Source organism: Mandrillus leucophaeus, unplaced genomic scaffold (genome assembly GCF_000951045.1).
Source record: "Mandrillus leucophaeus isolate KB7577 unplaced genomic scaffold, Mleu.le_1.0 Scaffold618, whole genome shotgun sequence".
NCBI classification, from domain to species: Eukaryota; Metazoa; Chordata; class Mammalia; order Primates; family Cercopithecidae; genus Mandrillus; species Mandrillus leucophaeus.
Genome location: NW_012106675.1, coordinates 164,336 through 182,365, shown reverse-complemented (window position 1 = coordinate 182,365; position 18,030 = coordinate 164,336). Strand labels below are relative to the sequence as shown.

The following is an 18,030-nucleotide window of genomic DNA, read 5'->3' as shown; positions in this document are numbered from 1 at the left end:
AACCCAGATTCCAGCATCTCTTGGAAAACCAGAAGCTCTGACAACCCGGAATCCATCTTCCAAAAGTGCAAAATAGGCTTGAAGTGTGTGGTTGAAGCCACACCCTTTAGAGGAACCTAGGGTGCTCCTGTTCACCCCACTCCCTGCTGTTTGCTTTTCCCATTTACATTATCTAGCCTCAGTAGGCATTTGAGGTTGTTTATTTATCTTAAATCATTCAATCAACACAAACCAGCAAATATTTATTTATGGCTTGGTCCTGCTGAAGGTATGGTCAACAATATAAGCATGGAACAAAACTGCTCTTGAGTTTAAACAACATAGTTTCGAGGCTGATGTTGGCTGTTTTTGAGTGGGGTATATACAAACGAGTAAGAGTGGACAGAACTCAGGAATCATCACAAGACGCAGGAAGCACAGTGGAGATGCTGCCTTGAAATCTATTATCCCCAAGTGGTAATTCAAAACCACTCCAGGCTCATTTTGACATACTTAATACATAAGGAACACCGTTAACTTTTTGGTTGCATAAATTATTAAATTTCTGTTGTTCAAATCACACACCCTGAAATGCAGTGAATATACTCAACAACAGCCAAAAAAAAAAAAAGTGAATCATAACATTGTTTACCTACAAAAGGTATGTTAATCCCATCCTCTAACATTTTCATTAGAAAAGAATTGGTCACGTGACCCGTACTGGATACAAACCTTAGGCAACTCTGTTTTTTAGGGAATTGCAAATTCAGTTTGCAAAGAGGAAAAGAGCGGAAAGAAGTGGGGGGAGGTGGACTTTGGAAATGGGTCAAATTCAGCTGGTTTATAGAGGACTTTTAAAGATTTGGGATTTGAGATGGTCCATAAACAACTCTTTGGCAGGGCTAACATTCTCTAAAGAGAATTGGCTGGGCATGGTGGCTCATGCTTGTAATCTCAGCACTGTGGGAGGTGGAGGCAGGGGGATCGCTTGAGTCCAGGAGTTCCTGACCAACCTGGGGAACATGGCGAAACCCCGTCCCTGCAGATAATACAAGTACAAGCTGTAGTGTCAGCTACTCGGGATGCTGAGGTGGGAGGATTGCTTGAGCCCAGGAGGAGGAGGTTGCAGTGAGCTATGATCTAGCCACTCCACTCTAGCCTGAGTGACAAAGTGAGAACCCTGTCTCAAAAAAAAAAAAAAAAAGAAGCAGCAGCTAGAAGAAGCAGAGTGAATAGCCTCTCAACTGTATATCCTCTGGAAAAGGGAGGTATCATTTAATGTTGGGCTTGCAACAAATAGAGATATTTGACCAAACAAAATAATTAATAAAAATGTATCGTGAAGTGTTAGAATTCCCTATTATTTTTTTTTTAAGTAGGACTGGTGAAAATGACATTTTAAAAAACTATTAGATAATCCTTTCTCATGAAACAAGTTCAAAAATGACAGTGCACATCTGATCATTTCAATGTCAGTGTTAAAAAAAAGTATATATATGTATATATGAACCACAATGACAAACAAGACAAGCATGATTAGTAATAGAATAGTCATTCGTACATTTCATGCAGAAACTAGGATTTGACCGTTAAACAAGAAGATATGAGATATAAATGAGGCATATTTAGAGTCAGCCTGGGATAAAATATACAGGCTGTAGATCTGATTGTGTTTGTTCTAATAAAAGGGAAACTTGTTGTTGTTGTTTTCCTGTATAACATGTTTGTTAACAGGAAATTAGCCGGAATATTTGATGGATTATATCTGTCACACCTGTAATCCCAGCACTTTGGAAAGCCAAGGCAGGCAGATCACTTGAGGTCGGGAGTCCGCCAGCCTGGCCAATGTGGCAAAACCCCGTCTCTACTAAAAATACAAAAATTAGCCAGGCGTGGTGGTGCATGCCTGTAATCCTGTAATCCCAGCTACTCGGGAGGCTGGGCTGAGACAGGAGAATCGCTTGAACCCAGGCAGAGGTTGCAGTGTGCCGAGATGGCGCCAGTGCACTCCAGCCTGGGCAACAGAGTAAAAATCTGTCTCAAAAAAAAAAAAAAAAAATCTCTCTTTAAGACAGACACTGAGGCCAGGCACGGTGTGGCTCACGCTTGTAATCCCAGCACTTTAGGAAGCCAAGGTGGGTGGATCACCTGAGGTCAAGAGTTCGAGACCAGCCTGACCAACATGGTGAAAACCCATCTCGACTAAAAATACAAAATTAGTCGGGTGTGGTGGCACATGCCTGTAATCCCAGCTACTGGGGAGGCTGAGGCAGGAGAACTGTTTGAACCCGGGAGGTGGAGGTTGCAGTGAGCCGAGATCACGACATTGCACTCCAGCCTGGGCAACAAGAGCGAAACTCTGTCTCAAAAAACAAACAAACAAATAAAAAAACAAAAAGACAGACACTGAACTAGGCCAAGGGAAGGCAATGCCCCTGCCCCTTATGCAATCTTCGGTTGAGAGACCGGTAACTCAGAAACTTCATGTGCATAAGAATCACTTGAATATCTTCTTAAAATGTACATCTGATTCTGGAGCTCTGCTTAGACCTGAGATTCTGCATCTTTCATGAACTCTGGCTGTGTTGCTGCTTCTGCTCTGTGGACAACTTTGAGTAGCAAGGCCAGAGGGTGATAAGGATAGTAACCCAGCAGGTGCGATAAGATGTGTGTCAGTCCTGAGCCAGGGAAATTAATGCAGATTACAGGGTTGCTGGGGAGAGCAATCAGTAGGAAAAGGCATCCACATAGGGACCTGAGGCTCGAATAGAAGTTGGCCAAGCAATCACACTAACCAAAGGGAAGAAGGACATTCTCGGCAGAGACTGACAGCAGTGTGAAGCCAGGAGTGGCAAGAAGCGATAGGGAGAAAAGCCACTGGAGAAGTTTGGATATTATCGTGGGGGCAATAGGGAACTATGGAAGGTTTTTAGCAGGTAGTTGATGTAATAAAACTCTAGAAAGTCACTCTGACTGTGGTGTGAGTAGATTAACCAAGCTAAGACCCAAGACAGTGTGACTTGTAAAAATATTATGGTAATTCTAGTACAAATGGCAGTGTCAGCAAAGATAGTCACTGTTTCAACCTATCTTATTAAAACTCCCATATTTCCTGACTAGGGTAGAACCACATTGTAGTCGAAAATGTCTTGTTTTTTTTGTTTCAGCATCATTGTAATTGACATTTTATCTTATGCTAGCTTCCTAGGGCTGCTGTAACAAAGTACCACACTCTAGGTGGTTTAAAACAATAGAAATGTATTCTCTCAGGCCAGGCACGGTGGCTCACGCCTATGATCCCAGCACTTTGGGAGGCCGAGGTGGGCGGATGACTTAAAATCAGGAGTTCGAGACCAGCCTGACCAACATGGTGAAACCCCGTCTCTAATAAAAATACAAAAATTAGCCAGGCCGTGGTGCACACCGGTAGTCCCAGCTACTTGGGAGGCTGAGGTAGGAGAATCACTTGAACCCAGGAGGCAGACGTTGCTGTGAGCTGAGATCAGGTTGCAGTGAGCCAAGATCACGCCACAGCACTCAAGAAGTCCAAAATCAAGGTGCCTTCAGGGCATGCTCTTTATGAAGCCTCCAGAAGAATCCTTCCCTCCCTCTCCTAGCTTCTGGTGGGTGCCTACAGTCCTGGCATTTCTTTTTTTCTTTTCTTTTCTTTCTTTCTTTTATTTTTTTGAGATGGAATCTTGCTCTGTCGCCCAGGCTGGAGTACAGTGGCACGATCTCGGCTCACTGCAACCTCCGCCTCCTGAGTTCAAGTGATTCTCCTGCCTCAGCCTCCCCAATAGCTGGGATTACAGGTACCTGCCACCACACCTAGCTAATTTTTATATTTTTAGTAGAGGTGGGGTTTTGCCATGTTGGCCAGGCTGGTCTTGAACTCCTGACCTCAGGTGATCCTCCCCACCTTGGCCTCCCCAAAATGCTGGGATTACAGGCATGAGCCACCACACCCAGCCGATACCACATTAGTTTTTTAAACAGACTTCAACTCTGAGCTCTGTGGGTTGTGCCTGTAATCCTAGCTACTTAGGAGGGTAATGGAGGAGGACCATTTGAGCCCAGGAGTTTGAGACCAGCCTGGGCAACATAGGGAAATCCCATCTCTGAAAGAGAAAAGAAAAATAAAACAGCCTTCTTATAGTCTATTATAGTCCAACAATAACAGGCTATAGTTCAGTCATAATCAGTTAGAAAAATCAATGTTTTTAAAAAGCACCATTCAATTAGTAACAAGAAATACGTATGTATAGACTCAGTGTGGTGGCTTAAAGCTGTAGTCCCACCTACTTAGGAGACTGAGGCAAGAGGATCGCTTGAGCCTAGGAGTTTGTAGTTGCAGTGAGCTATGATGGTGCCACTACACTCCAGCCTGGGCAACACAGCAAGAACCCATCTCTGAAAAAATTTAAAACTATCAATATGCTTACTAAGGCGTACGCAAAACCTAAATGAAGAATCCTGGTTGTGTGTTGAAGGACATAATGGAAGAAAGATTTCTGGATGAGAAGACATTCCTCTGCCCAATTATTCTATGAACACAATGCAATTCCAATTAGAATGCCGTGAAGAGTTTTTTTTAGGAATGTAAGAAGCCCATAGAGAACCACCCCTACCCTTTAAAATATTACAAAGCAAATATAAACACAGTATTAAATAGTTCTGCAGAGCAGAGAGCTAAAGATACAGATCTCAAAATGTAGGAATGATGTATATGATGGAGGTGGCATTTCAATTCAGTGAAGACAAAGTGAATTGATTATTCCATAAGTGGGTTTTTTTGTTTTGTTTTTGTTTTTGTTTTTCTGAGACAGGGTCTTGCTCTGTCGCCCAGGCTGGAATGCAGTAGTGCAATGTCTGCTCACTGCAACCTCCATCTCCCGGGTTCAAGCAATTCTGCTGCCTCAGCCTTCCAAGTAGCTGGGATTACAGGCACCCACCACCATGCCCGGCTAATTTTTGTATTTATAGTAGATACGGGGTTTCACCATGTTGGCCAGGCTGGTCTCAAACTCCTGACCTCAGATGATCCTTCCGTCTCAGCCTCCCAAAGTGCTGAGATTACAGGCGTGAGCCACTGCGCCCAGCCTCCATAAGTAGTTTTAAGATGATTGATTATACATTCAGAAAAAATCATTAATGTCAGTTTCCTACCTCATTATCTGCATCAAAACAAATTCCAGAATTTCACATGTTTAAATATAAATATCAAACACGTTGAAAAGTTCTTAAATAAATCACAGGTGAGTATTTTCATCATTTTAGGACTGGACTGGATTTTGAAAGCCTGCTGTGAAGGCTAAATCCCAAGGACACATTTGACTTCCTAGGAATATAAAAGTTTGGATCAGTAATGTAGAAAGTAAAAAGTTCCCTCTTCAAAGTTTCCCTCCTTGTTAAAAAATAAATCATAAATGTTAAAAATAATAATTTCTTTTAAAGACTAATTTCCTTCAAGCCTCCTCACTTTATGCTAATAACTCTTTGTTAGGCCCTATCCTGTGTAGCTGTTAAACATGCTCACAGGCACGTAGTACATTCTGTGTCCTTGTACCTTAACCAATATATTTGTGACAGACATGCTCACAGGCACCTTCCAGCTCGCAGCCTATGCCCCTTCCCTATTTGGCATATGCAACTTCCTCTTTTCCTTTGTCTTTCCATTACTTTTACCTATTTTAAAAAGTTTTAAACTGTTAGCCAATCAGGTTTTAGTTTAGATTGTGCTGTCTGGCTCTGGCCAATGGAGACAGGACAAAGTAGCAGGGACAAACTGCGTAAGGAATAAAAATTGCTTCCTTCCTTTGTTTGGATGTGCTCTCGCCATTGTTCCATCTGCTACGAGCACCCTTTCTGCAGAAAGTAAAAATGGCCTTACTAAGAAAGTTAGTTAGAGTGTGGGGACGTCCTGCTTCGGAGCGGGAATCTTCGTTGCGCCAGCAACTAAAAAGAGAATTAAATATGGGTAATGTTGAGAAAGGCAAGAAGATTTTTACTATGAAGTGTTCCCAGTGCCACACCGTTGAAAAGGGAGGCAAACACAAGACTGGGCCAAATCTCCATGGTCTCTTCGGGCGGAAGACAAGTCAGGCCCCTGGATACTCTTACACAGCCGCCAATAAGAACAAAGGCATCACCTGGGGAGAGGATACACTGATGGAGTATTTGGAGAATCCCAAGAAGTGCCTCCCTGGAACAAAGATGATCTTTGTCGGCATTAAGAAGAAGGAAGAAAGGGCAGACTTGATAGCTTATCTCAAAAAAGCTACTAATGAGTAATAATTGGCCACTGCCTTTTTTATTACAAAACAAATGTCTCATTTTTTTTATGTGTACCATACTTTAATAGATCTCATACACCAGAATTCAGATCGTGAATGACTGACAGCATATTTTGCTGGGCAGTCCTGATTTAAAACTAAGACTGGCTTGTGGTTAAATGAATATGTTCAGTTTTTGAATTTTAATAGTAATTCCAATTCAGTAAATGCTATCACTGTTGACTCCTTCTAAACATATGATTAGACTTCATTAGTAATGTTCAGCTTTTCACAAAGATGGTGCGTGCTATCTTAAAACTTACTGGAGATTGGTTTTATATTTAGATTTATATAGCTGGTTATGTGAATATATTTAAATACTAGGGAAATTCCTTCACTGTCTCAGAACCAAGCAAGATTCACCTGTCATTTGCCTCTTAAAGGCAAGGGTTGAAGATAAATAAGGTAGCAATGTCTAGAGTTTTGGCCTTAACGATGCCAATCTAATTATAATTCCCTGTATTTAAAATGGTTCCTTTTACTTATTGAAAGGCATTTTGGTATTGTTTATGTGTAATATTAAAGATTATTCAACACTTCTCACATCTTATAAATCTATAAGGTCACATGCTTTTAAAATAGAAGCAAGTTAAACTTCACTCTTGAATTCTTTACAATGTAAGTCAAACTCAGTTATAATTTAGGATTGTCTTTAAACAGCCATTCAGAAACATAAAACTGTAGAACTGTGTATTTGTGATTGGGAATGGTGCTTTTGCCAACTTAAAAGGATTAAAGTAGCAGAGATATATACAAATTTTAAAATTATGTGTGATCACAAGACTAAAGATAATTAAAAAGAAAACCACAGATCATGGGGAAAAAAAAGAAAATTAAATTTATGTTCGAGTACTATTTCTTTGCAGCACCAGCAAACAAGCATTCTGTTTCCAAATAAACCTCTTACATATATCAAGTAAAATAATACTATGAAAAAAGTCAAAAGACCACTTCTAAAATGAAGGGAATAGGGCAAGTAAGAGGGGCAGTTCCACCCTAAAAGTCCCTGGAATAAACTTTAAAATAGTGTATTCTTCATTTCAAACACACAAGCCGTTCCTGGGAAAGCTTGCAAGCCACAGTGCTTGGGTGGAAACATGACAGGCCAAATTGCAACCAGAAATCTGTGATTATAAACAGAACCATTTTGATTTCAGAGAAAAAAAAAAAAAAAAAAAGAGGTGACAAATAGAGAAAGGAAACTAAAAGAAAAAGAGGAAATGAATCACTTTCTGAACATGAGACCTCAAATGCACAAACAGGCTGGGAAGTGGAGATGAGTTAGCTCGGTCATCATCAGTAGGTAACTTTTTAAAAGCTGTCTCTTGGGGAATATGCAAAAATAGAATACCCACATTTATCTGATTGAGTGACTTTCTGGCAGGAAAGGAGCACGGGATCTCTAACCTTTGTCGGGAGGCATGAGAGTTTCCCCCCTCTCCTTTCAACGTCCCGAGAACTCTGCCCTGTGGAGCTCGGGAGCTTTCGGCTAAAGGAGGCTCGGGTCCAGCACAGATCCCTGGGCAGCTTTGGCTCCCAAGAGACGCCGGAGCCCTAGGTACCAGGCACTGTCAGTTTTGACATTGTTGCTGTCAGATATTAACTCTGATTCCTTAATGCAGGAGGTAACTAGAACTAGTTACTTAGTTTTAGCCAGAAATCTGGATTTACTCCTACTTCTGCCATTGGAAACCCAACATGTTCTTTGGCAAAGGATTGACTTCTCTGGGGCTTCGTTATCTCATCTGTTAAATGGTTGTCTTAACTCTGTGCCTACCTCCTCAGTTTGGGGGAAGATTAAATAGTGAGAGTAGATAAAAGTATATTGTAAACTATAATGTTCACACGCAGTTTATTAGTATTATTAGGACCGCAGTTCCGTCAATTAGGATGTGTTTATAAAGCTGTGATTGCAACTGATAAAATGTGATAGTTCCAAAAGGAAAGCTATTTTTATTTACTTATTTACTTATTATTATTATTTTTTGAGACAGAGTCTTGCTCTGTTGCCTAGGCTAGAGTTGAGTGGTGTGATCACGGCTCACTGCAACCTCCGCTGACTGGATTCAAGTGATTCTCGTGCCTCTGCCTCCCAAGTAGCTGGGACTACAGTCATGTGCCACCACGCCTGGCTGAGTTTTGCATTTTTAGTAGAGCCTGGGTCTCATAATGTTGGCCAGGCTGGTCTTGAGCTCCTGAGCTCAAGTGATCTGCCCGCCGCAGCCTCTCAAAGTGCCACAGGTGTGAGCCACTGTGCCCAGGGCCATATATATATATATATATTTTTTTTTTTTTCATAAGAAATGGATAACAGTAAGCTTCTCAGAAGGAGAATGGAGTGGTTAGTGGGCAGGAGTAGGAGGGACAACTATTTTCTACTGTACACTCTTCCGTAACTTTTGAATATTTTAAAGCATGTGTTTATGTTAATTGCTCAAAGAATATGCAAATAAAATTCAAATTGATGTGGTCCGAGTTATTTCCTTCCCAGTTATAAATAGAAATGTACGTACATGTTCACCAAAAGGCATGTCCAAGAATATTCACAGCAGCCCTAATTGTAGTGGCCCCAAGCTGGAACCCTATCTGAACACCCTACCACTATAAAATGCAAAAATTGTCGTCTTTTCCCACAGTGAAAGACCATGTAGCGACTACAGTAAGTGATCTATAACTACGGGCAACAATGTGAATGAATATGACAAACATGTGGAGTGAAAGAAGTCGGACACAAAAGAGTACATACTTTGTGGGTTCATTTATAAAAGGTTCAAAGGCAGGCAAAACTACTATAAGACATTAGAAGTCATAATAGTGGTCCCCCTTACATGGTTTTGTAACTTAAGGGGTCAAAGAAGGGCTTCTGGAGTGTTGATAACATTCTGTCTCTTAACTGGGGTGCTTCTGTTTGCATATGTGTCTTCAATTTGTGAAAGTTTATTACACTGTTTTCTGTATGTTACACATCAACTGAAGGTTTAAATAAATAAAGAGATAAATAAGAACGATTGGATAGCACAGGAACCATCTAATGGGACTCACAAGAAAACAACAGAACAATAAAATAAATTTTGCTTTGAGCTTTTCCAGTGATCTCCAAATGGTATCCATTTCATTCCATCTCTAAAGGGCAGTTTCAGAAATTCACAGAGGCTACCATTTGTTAGTGGCAGCAGAAATTAAAATACAGAGCGAAGGGTGATATTAAAATCAGAGTCAGGTGTATTAGTATCTTTTTCAGTACTATCAAGCAACAGTACAATGAAATAAAGATATAATGTATAGTTAGAACCGTGTCAAGATCTTAAAATAAAGTCACAGAGTTAGCAATGTCCAAGTATTAGACTTTGGAAAGTCAGTGTGATAGTAAAAGACATTTTTATGTTCCTCAGAACTGAAAAATGTCACTGTATAGCATAGGAAACTTAGCAATAACTATCCAAAACAGAAGTCAAGTGAAATGTAAATGAATGAATTCTAATCTCAAAGACCATTCGATGAAGACAGTATCTCTAACCACTATCTCTTATGACCTCGAAATCCCCGAGCTCAGGAGGTACATAGGCCACAGAGCTGGTAGGTTATGGAGCCAGGGTTTGAACCCAGATCTTGAAAGTCCAATGTAAAGCACCTTGACCTTTTGTCAGTTACTGGACCACATGCAGCTTTCTTTCCTGAAACTTTTACACTTATTCACACTCTCCTGTCGAGGTTGGCACCTTCTCATCCTCCAGATCCCAGCTGAAATTCCCTGAGGCCTCTTCTGCCACCTCATCTGAAATCGTTCTCCTTCTTGATCTCTATGTCTTGTTTTCTTTCTTCATAACGTAGCAGAAGTCATAGTTGCTTCATTTACTGGGCAGTGGTCCTTGATCCTGTATTCACTTACCAGTCTCCCACTGGACTATCAGCTCCATGAGGTGACAGCCACATCTATTGTGTCTCCAACTCTTCCTCCTGCACTTGGCATGCTAGGGATGCTCAACAGATGACTATTTTAAATGTCAGTCATGGCCAGGCGTGGTGGCTCATGCCTGTAATTCCAGCTACTCGGGAGGCTGAGGCATGAGAATCACTTGAACTTGGGAGGCGGAGGGGGGTGCAGTGAGCCGAGATCGTGCCACTGTACTCCTGCCTGGGTGACAGACTGAGACTCGATCTCAAACACATAAATAAACAAATGTCATAATGAATGCCAAGAGAATGTGAATCGGCAGATCTCACAGGAGACCTGGGACAGTAGTAGTTGCAGCTTACCTCTGTTTGCTGTTTACGTTCTGTGTGATCTCAAGCAAGAAGCTCCCATCTCTGGACCATAATTTCCTCATGTGTAAAATAAAGGCTGATTACTTACTTTCTAAATTTCCTCCATTCTAATTGCCACTCACTAAATTAAACTAATTCACAACAATGTGTGAATGGCTGATGGCTTATTACCATTCCCAGAGGGAGGTGCATTTTTAAAAGATAATGTTCCACATTCATCTCTATTTTTAGGCTATCAGCTCGGTAAGTGAAAACAGTGGAACTGATTGGAAAGAGAGAATTTTCTGCTGAGAGCAAATGAACCTGAGATTCTGCGCCTGTGAGTCAGCTGCCCTATTAGTTCCTGCTTTTCTCAGCTGCTTCCTCTCTCCTTATTTCAACTCAGGCTTCAAAAGCATGGAAACTTAAAAGAAAAAAAACTTTTTTTTTCCCACCTCACACCCTCCCCAACTGCTACAGTACACATGTCCATAGGGCTTCTGCTGTGATCATCGTTAGAGAGTATTAAGCTGTGCCCAAGGAAGGCAATGGCTTTGTCTGAAGTTGTGTGGTTCCAGTGGGTTTGGTTTCTAGAAACCCCAGGATTTCTTTCTGTTTCCAAGTGTGGGACTCTAGCTGGTTGCCAGGCATTGTGGTTTTGCAGACAGAGCAGTGTTTATCTCTCCCTGAGCCTTAGTTATTCATCGTCGTCTTTCCGGAACTCAAAGTGTCCTACCAGGAAAATGAGTGTCTAGGCAGAGAGGACAAAGGTTGGCTCAGAAGAACAAACAAAGAGAGGAAGCACTCAGTAGTAATCACAACATTGGGTAGAGCAGCAAATAGTAGAATTCGGCCCGTGTTTACAGAATGGCTCTGTTCAGTCTTTTCTTTCCTTGTTTTGATCCAACATCTCTAATCTGAATCCTCCAGAACTCTAGCCAAGGGCTGGGTAATCCACCCAGCTGATCCTAGCTTCTGATGAAAGTGAGAATACGTTTTGCCTCTTCACAGGGGCCCCACCCTTGTTTTTTCCTTTGACTATCATGTTCCTCCTGGCAGCCGGGCGTTGAGGTTGCCTCCTTTGATGCCTGGGTCATAACTCACCCTGAGGAATATATTGCTGTCAGGCCTTACTGGGCACCTGCGTCCACACTCACCAGCACTGAAGTGACAATTGAGTGGCTTTGGTCATTGTTTCTTCAGCCAGGGCTTTCTTTCATCTTAGCCTCAAAATTCCCTGCCCTGAAGGTTTATTACCAGAAGAGTTTATTTAAATAAACAATTACTAGACCAAACTTCACTGGATCCCACCTTGGGAAGATAACTTTTTTTTTTTTTAGATGGAGTCTCACTCTCACCCAGGCTGCAATGCAATGGTGTCATCTCAGCTCACTGCGTCCTCCGCCTCCCAGGTTCAAGCAATTCTCCTGCCTCAGCCTCCCGAGTAGCTGGGATTACAGGAGCACGCCTGGCTAATTTTTGTATTATTCGTAGAGAAGGGGGTTTCACTATGTTGGCGAGGCTGGTGTCGAACCCCTGAGCTCAGGTAATCTGCCTTCCTCGGCCTTTCAAAGTGCTGGGATTACAAGCATGAGCCACCATACCTGGCCAGAGCCCCTTTCTTTTACCCACATTTCAAGGGATCCAGGCAATCTGCGATGGACTCACCATTAATACACTGAATGACAGAGATCCAAGAGTTCAAATGTAGGAGACTCATCAGTATTGCGTGACTTGGGAAAAACTCGCACACACACCCACCCCGGAATGGTTTTTAGGAAAGGAAAATCCCACATACAGAATGCCTTTACTTTTCTTGTGAGATCTTGCCTTATGCATTTCTGCCTCCAGAGCAAAATTAAACTCTAGTTCTGGCTTGGTCTAGCTCACTGCTACCATCCTTGCCACTCAGTATGAGAAGGGGTGTAAGGAAGTCTGCATCTTCTAGGAGCTGAATTAAAATGCAGTATCTCAGGCCCTGATCCAGGCCGGCTGAGTCAGAATCTGCATTTTAACAAGATTTCAATGGGATTCAAATTCACCTTAAAGTTCAAGAAGCCTCTGTAGCCTCCTTCACTGTTAATTCTTTTTTTTTTTTTTTTTTTTTTTGAGACGGAATCTGGCTCTGTCACCCAGGCTGGAGTGCAGTGGCCGGATCTCAGCTCACTGCAAGCTCCGCCTCCCGGGTTTACGCCATTCTCCTGCCTCAGCCTCCCAAGTAGCTGGGACTACAGGCGCCCGCCACGTCACCCGGCTAGTTTTTTGTATTTTTTTTTAGTAGAGACGGGGTTTCAACGTGTTAGCCAGGATGGTCTCGATCTCCTGACCTCGTGTTCCGCCCATCTCGGCCTCCCAAAGTGCTGGGATTACAGGCTTGAGCCACCGCGCCCAGCCCACTGTTAATTCTTATTTTATTTTTTATTCAAATTTTAATTTTGTTGAGACAGGATCTCACTGTCAGCCAGGCTGGTGTGTAGTGGTGGATAACAGCTCATTGCAACCTTGAACTCCTGGGCTCACGGGGTCCTCCTGCCTCAGCCTCCCAAGTAGCTGGGACTACAAGCGTGCGCCACAAGGCCCAACTAATCTTTAAAAATTTATTTGTAGAAATGGGATCTCAGTATGTTGTCCAGGCTGGTCTCAAACTCCTGGTCCCAAGTTGTCCTCCCACCTCAGCCTCCCAAAGTGCTGGGATTATAGGCAAGGGCCACCGGGCCCAGTACCTCACCATTAACTTTTAAACTAGTGCCATGCAATCTAAGAGAATTGAGGTGGCGTTGTTGTGTTCATAACATACTGCGGTCAGAGCATTTACAGAGCAATTGGAAACAAGAAAATGCATGAACAGTTTAAAAAACAAACAAACAAAAAAACTCTGGCAGGCATGGTGGCTCACACCTGTAATCCCAGCACTTTCAGAGGCAAAGGCAGGCAGCTTGCTTGAGCCCAGATGTTCCAGACCAGCCTAGGCAACATGGTGTAACCCGATGTCTACAAAAAAATACAAAAATTAACCCACTGTGGTGGAGTGCACTTGAAATCTCAGCTACTCAGGAGGCCGAGGTGGGAGGATTGCTTGAGCCTGGGAAGTGGAGATTGCAGTGAGCCCAGATTGTGCCACTCCACTCCAGCCTGGGTGACAAAGCAAGACTCTGCCTCAAAAACAAAACAAAAAACAAATCAAAACAAAACCTCTGATACCTGTTGGGATAGTGTAAAACGTTTATTTTCTCATCCTTTTCTTATTGTATTGTTTGAGCTTATTTGTTAAAGGAAGAGTTAGGTTTTGTATTATTCTTATCTTTTTTTTTTTTTTGAGACAGAGTCTTGCTCTGTCACCCGGGCTGTAGTGCAGTGGCCCGATCTCAGCTCACTGCAAGCTCCGCCTCCCAGGTTCACGCCATTCTCCTGCCTCAGCCTCCCGAGTAGCTGGGACTACAGGCGCCCACCACCAGGCCCGACTAATTTTTTTGTATTTTTAGTAGAGACGGGGTTTCACCATGTCGGCCAGGAATGGTCTCTCTCTCCTGACCTCGTGATCCACCCACCTCAGCCTCCCAAAGTGCTGGGATTATAGGCATGAGCCACCGTGGCCGGCTTTTATCATTTTTATTTAAGAAAGTGAGTAGAAAGCATGATTTGCTCTCAGTCCTAACAAAATCCACAGAGATAGAAAATTTTGATAAATGTTAAATGTTCTAAGCGCTATTGTAAAGTAAGCAAATTAACAAATAGGATGCTTAATATTAGTTACCTCTGTGAATGAGCACTGCTGATTAATTGGGCATTTGGGGGTTGGGAGGGGTGCCCAGAGCTGGTCCATGTTAACTATGGGCATCAGTGGAAGTAAGATACCTTTCAGGTGACCACCATTTTGTTTTGTTTTGTTTTGTTAAGACAGACTCTAGCTCAGTGGCCCAGGCTGGGGTGCAGTGGCATCATCCGACTGACTGTAGCCTCGACCTCTCAGGCTCAAACCATCCTCCTGCCTCAGCCTCCCAAGTAGCTAGGATGAACTACAGGCTTGTGGCACCATACTCAGCTACTTAAAAAAAAAATTTTTTTTTTGGAGATGGGGTCTTTGTTCCCCAGACTGGTCTTGAACTTCTGAGCTCAAGCGGTCCTCCCGTCTTTGCCTCCCACTCTTGGGATTACAGTTGGGAGCCCCCTGCTCCAGACAGTCACTCTTTTGTATGGTCATGTAGTGCAGGCTTCAATGGTGTCGCTTTGACTAGATCTTGAACTGTTCTGATCTGACTCACTGTGTAGATCACTTTTATACTTGAGGAGTGTGTGGATGTGGGAAAAAGGGGCTTTGGAGTCTGCTAAGCCGAAGTGGAGTAAGGAGGAGTTGCCTTAGTAACTCTAATTTAAAATTAGGCCCAACTTTCGTAAACACTAACTACATAGACTAACATATAGGTCCAAATTTCTTACACATTCTACTTTCTTAAACGTACATAGAATACCAGATATGGTACACTCTCCACACAGAATATTAATCCTAAAGATTTTATTCTCTTAAACATTTGTATACCTAATACACATTCTTCTCCTGGTAGAAAAATGTAATACAAAGGAAACTATCTTTTCAAACTATCTAAATCTGGGGTTTATCTTTCCATGTAATTTTCAGGATTGGTGTCCTCGTTGGACTCTCATCAGGCATGGCGACAGAGCATCCTGAGCCTGATTTATAGTCTGTAACAAGGACTTCATAATGTGTGGGTCTGTAGCCTATTGTGACCATTCACTTCATGCTCTTCTTCTACCTGTGGGGCTGTGCAATTCTCACCTGAATGATCTCTTGATTTTGCATTTCTTTGGTTCTTAAGATATGTAAATGGGTTTTTCATCTCAACTGAATATGCTCTACGCTGTTTTAAAAAATTTTTTAGACGCAGCCTGGCTCTGTTGCCCAAGCTAGAGTGCAGTCGCGCGATGTTGGCTCACTGCAACCTCCACCTCCCGAGTTCAAGCGATTCTCCTGCCTCACCCAAGAGGCTGGGATTACAGGCGTATGCCACCATGCCCAGCTAATTTTTGTATTTTTAGTAGAGATGAGGTTTCACCATATTGGCCAGGCTGGTCTCAAACTCCTGACCTCGAGTGATCCACCCGCCTCCACCTCCCAAGTGCTGAGATTACAGGCATGAGCCACCATGCCCAGCCTTGAATATACTTTTCATAAACATCTAATCTAAGAACTACGTAACACTCAGTGATGAAAGATGTCTGATTAGATTTAGGGACAGAGTTATGGCTTTGCATGATAATTTGGTCACAATGTCCAAGATTGTTTTACTGATATTTCTGATTCACACACACACACACACACACACAAACACACAAGGAGGCATGCACAGGGCAAATGAAAATAGTTATAAAAGGGAACTATTTCTGCTTTCTCAGAAGCCCAGAAATCCAGAAATCATTTTAAACAAATCAATATATTTCTAAGCAACATCATTGAAAACTACAAACAGGAAAATGACATCTGGGAGGCCAAGGAATGCTTGTGTAATGGAGTGTTTCTTAATTGGACAAGATCTAGTAAAAAAGGGGAAGTCATCTATTCTTAGTTCCTTGGATAGCCATCTATGTAAAAGAGGAAGGAAAAACTCCCACCTCCCAAAACCATTAACTTTACCTTAGGACAAGTCAATAAAATTAAATATGTTCTTCCTGTAATTGATCTGATTACAGTCTTTTTTTTTTTTACTGCACTCTCTTAACCTGTATATATAATATGTTAACTAAATAAGTTAACTATTAATGTATTTATTGATAAATAAAAATTACACATATTTATAGGGTCCACAGTGATGTTTTGATAAATATATTGTGATCAGACCAGAGTTAACTAACAATGTCCATTACCTCAAACATCTATTATTTATTCTGTTGGGAACATTCAATACCCTCCTTCTGGCTATTTGAAACTATATATTATTGTTAGCTATGGTAATGCTACAGTGGTATAGAATACCAGAATTCATTCCTTCTATCTAGTTGTAATTTTATAAACTTTTTTTTTTTTTTTTTTTTTGAGACGAGTTTCACTCTTGCTGCCCAGGCTGGAGTGCAATGGCGTAATGTCAGCTCACTGCAACCTCCACATCCCAGGTTCAAGCGATTCTCCTGCCTCAGCCTCCCTAGTAGCTGGGATTACAGGTGCCCACCACCACGCTCACCTAGTTTTTTGTATTTTTAGTAGAGACCAGGTTTCACCATGTTGGCCAGGCTAGTCTTGAACTCCTGAACTCAGGTGATCCACCTGCCTTGGCCTCCCAAAGTGCTGGGATTACAGGCATGAGCCACTGCGCCTGGCCTGTTTTACTTTTTACTTCTATGAGATTAACTATTTTTAGCTTTGCCATAAGAGTAAGAACATGCTGTGTTTAACTTTCCGTTCCAGGTTTATTTCCCTTAACATAATGTCCTCCAGTTCCATCCATGTTGCTGCAAATGACAAGATTTCATTCTTTTTTGTGGCTGAATAGTATTCCCAGGTGTATATGTACCACATTTTCTTTATCCATTCATCTCTTATTGGAATCAATGATTCCATATCTTGGCTCTTGGGAATACTGTTTGAATAAATGTAGGGGTACAGACTATCTGAAAATAACTTTGGGACTAGAGCACAACATTCTGACCAGTTGAGGCTAAAGAGTGACGGCTAGCATAAAAGACACTCCTTTTTTGAGATTTTCGTTTGTGAGATTTCTGTCAGTTCCGTATCTTGAGAAAATTGTTTGTGGCTATGGTTTCTGATGTCACTTTCCAGTGCAGGGTAATCTCTCCTGGATGCTATTTTCAGCTCAGGATTTGTTTTTAAGTCACAAGTTTCAGTTCAACATTGTTATTCACCAAATATGTCTTCTGTTTTTGCTTTTAATACATATAGGCTCCTGGATAACTAGGATCATGTAAATGGATTCGACTGTAATTTCAGGGGCTCAAATCTCATACAGTGTCTTATTTAACTTTCACTGCCACCCTGTAACGTAAGAAATGTTTCAATTTTACAAGATGTGAAAACTGCCCTTGGCTAAATAGGGCAGAGTTGAGATTCAAATAAACAAGGTTCAACCTGGAGGACATTATGCTAAGTGAAATAAGACACACAGAAAGCTACATGCTGCGTGAACTCACTTCTATGTGGAATCTAAAAAAATCAACTCACAGAAGCAGAGAGTAGAATGATGGTTGCCAGGGGCCAAGGGGGATGGTGAGAGAAACAGGGACATGACAGCCAAAGAGTACAAACTTTCAGTTATAAGATGAATACGACCCGTACATCATAGTGACTATAGTTGAGGATACTGTGATTACTTGGAATTTGCTAAGAGAGTAGATCTTGAGTGTTGTCTCACACACACACACATTCACATACACAGAAAATGGTAACTTGGTGAGGTGGTGGATGGATTCATTAATATGATTGTGGCAATCATTCCACAATGTATAC

At 41.9% G+C, this 18,030-nt stretch overlaps 1 protein-coding gene across 1 annotated transcript; it reads left to right on the top strand.

Moving 5' to 3' along the window:
* Positions 1–5,886: 5,886 nt before the first annotated feature.
* LOC105553918 (cytochrome c-like) lies at positions 5,887–7,128 on the top strand. The gene has a single exon (XM_012000106.1). It carries the CDS (start codon positions 5,953–5,955, stop codon positions 6,268–6,270), a length of 318 nt encoding a protein of 105 aa, XP_011855496.1. The 5' UTR covers positions 5,887–5,952; the 3' UTR covers positions 6,271–7,128.
* The last annotated feature ends 10,902 nt before the right edge of the window (positions 7,129–18,030 follow it).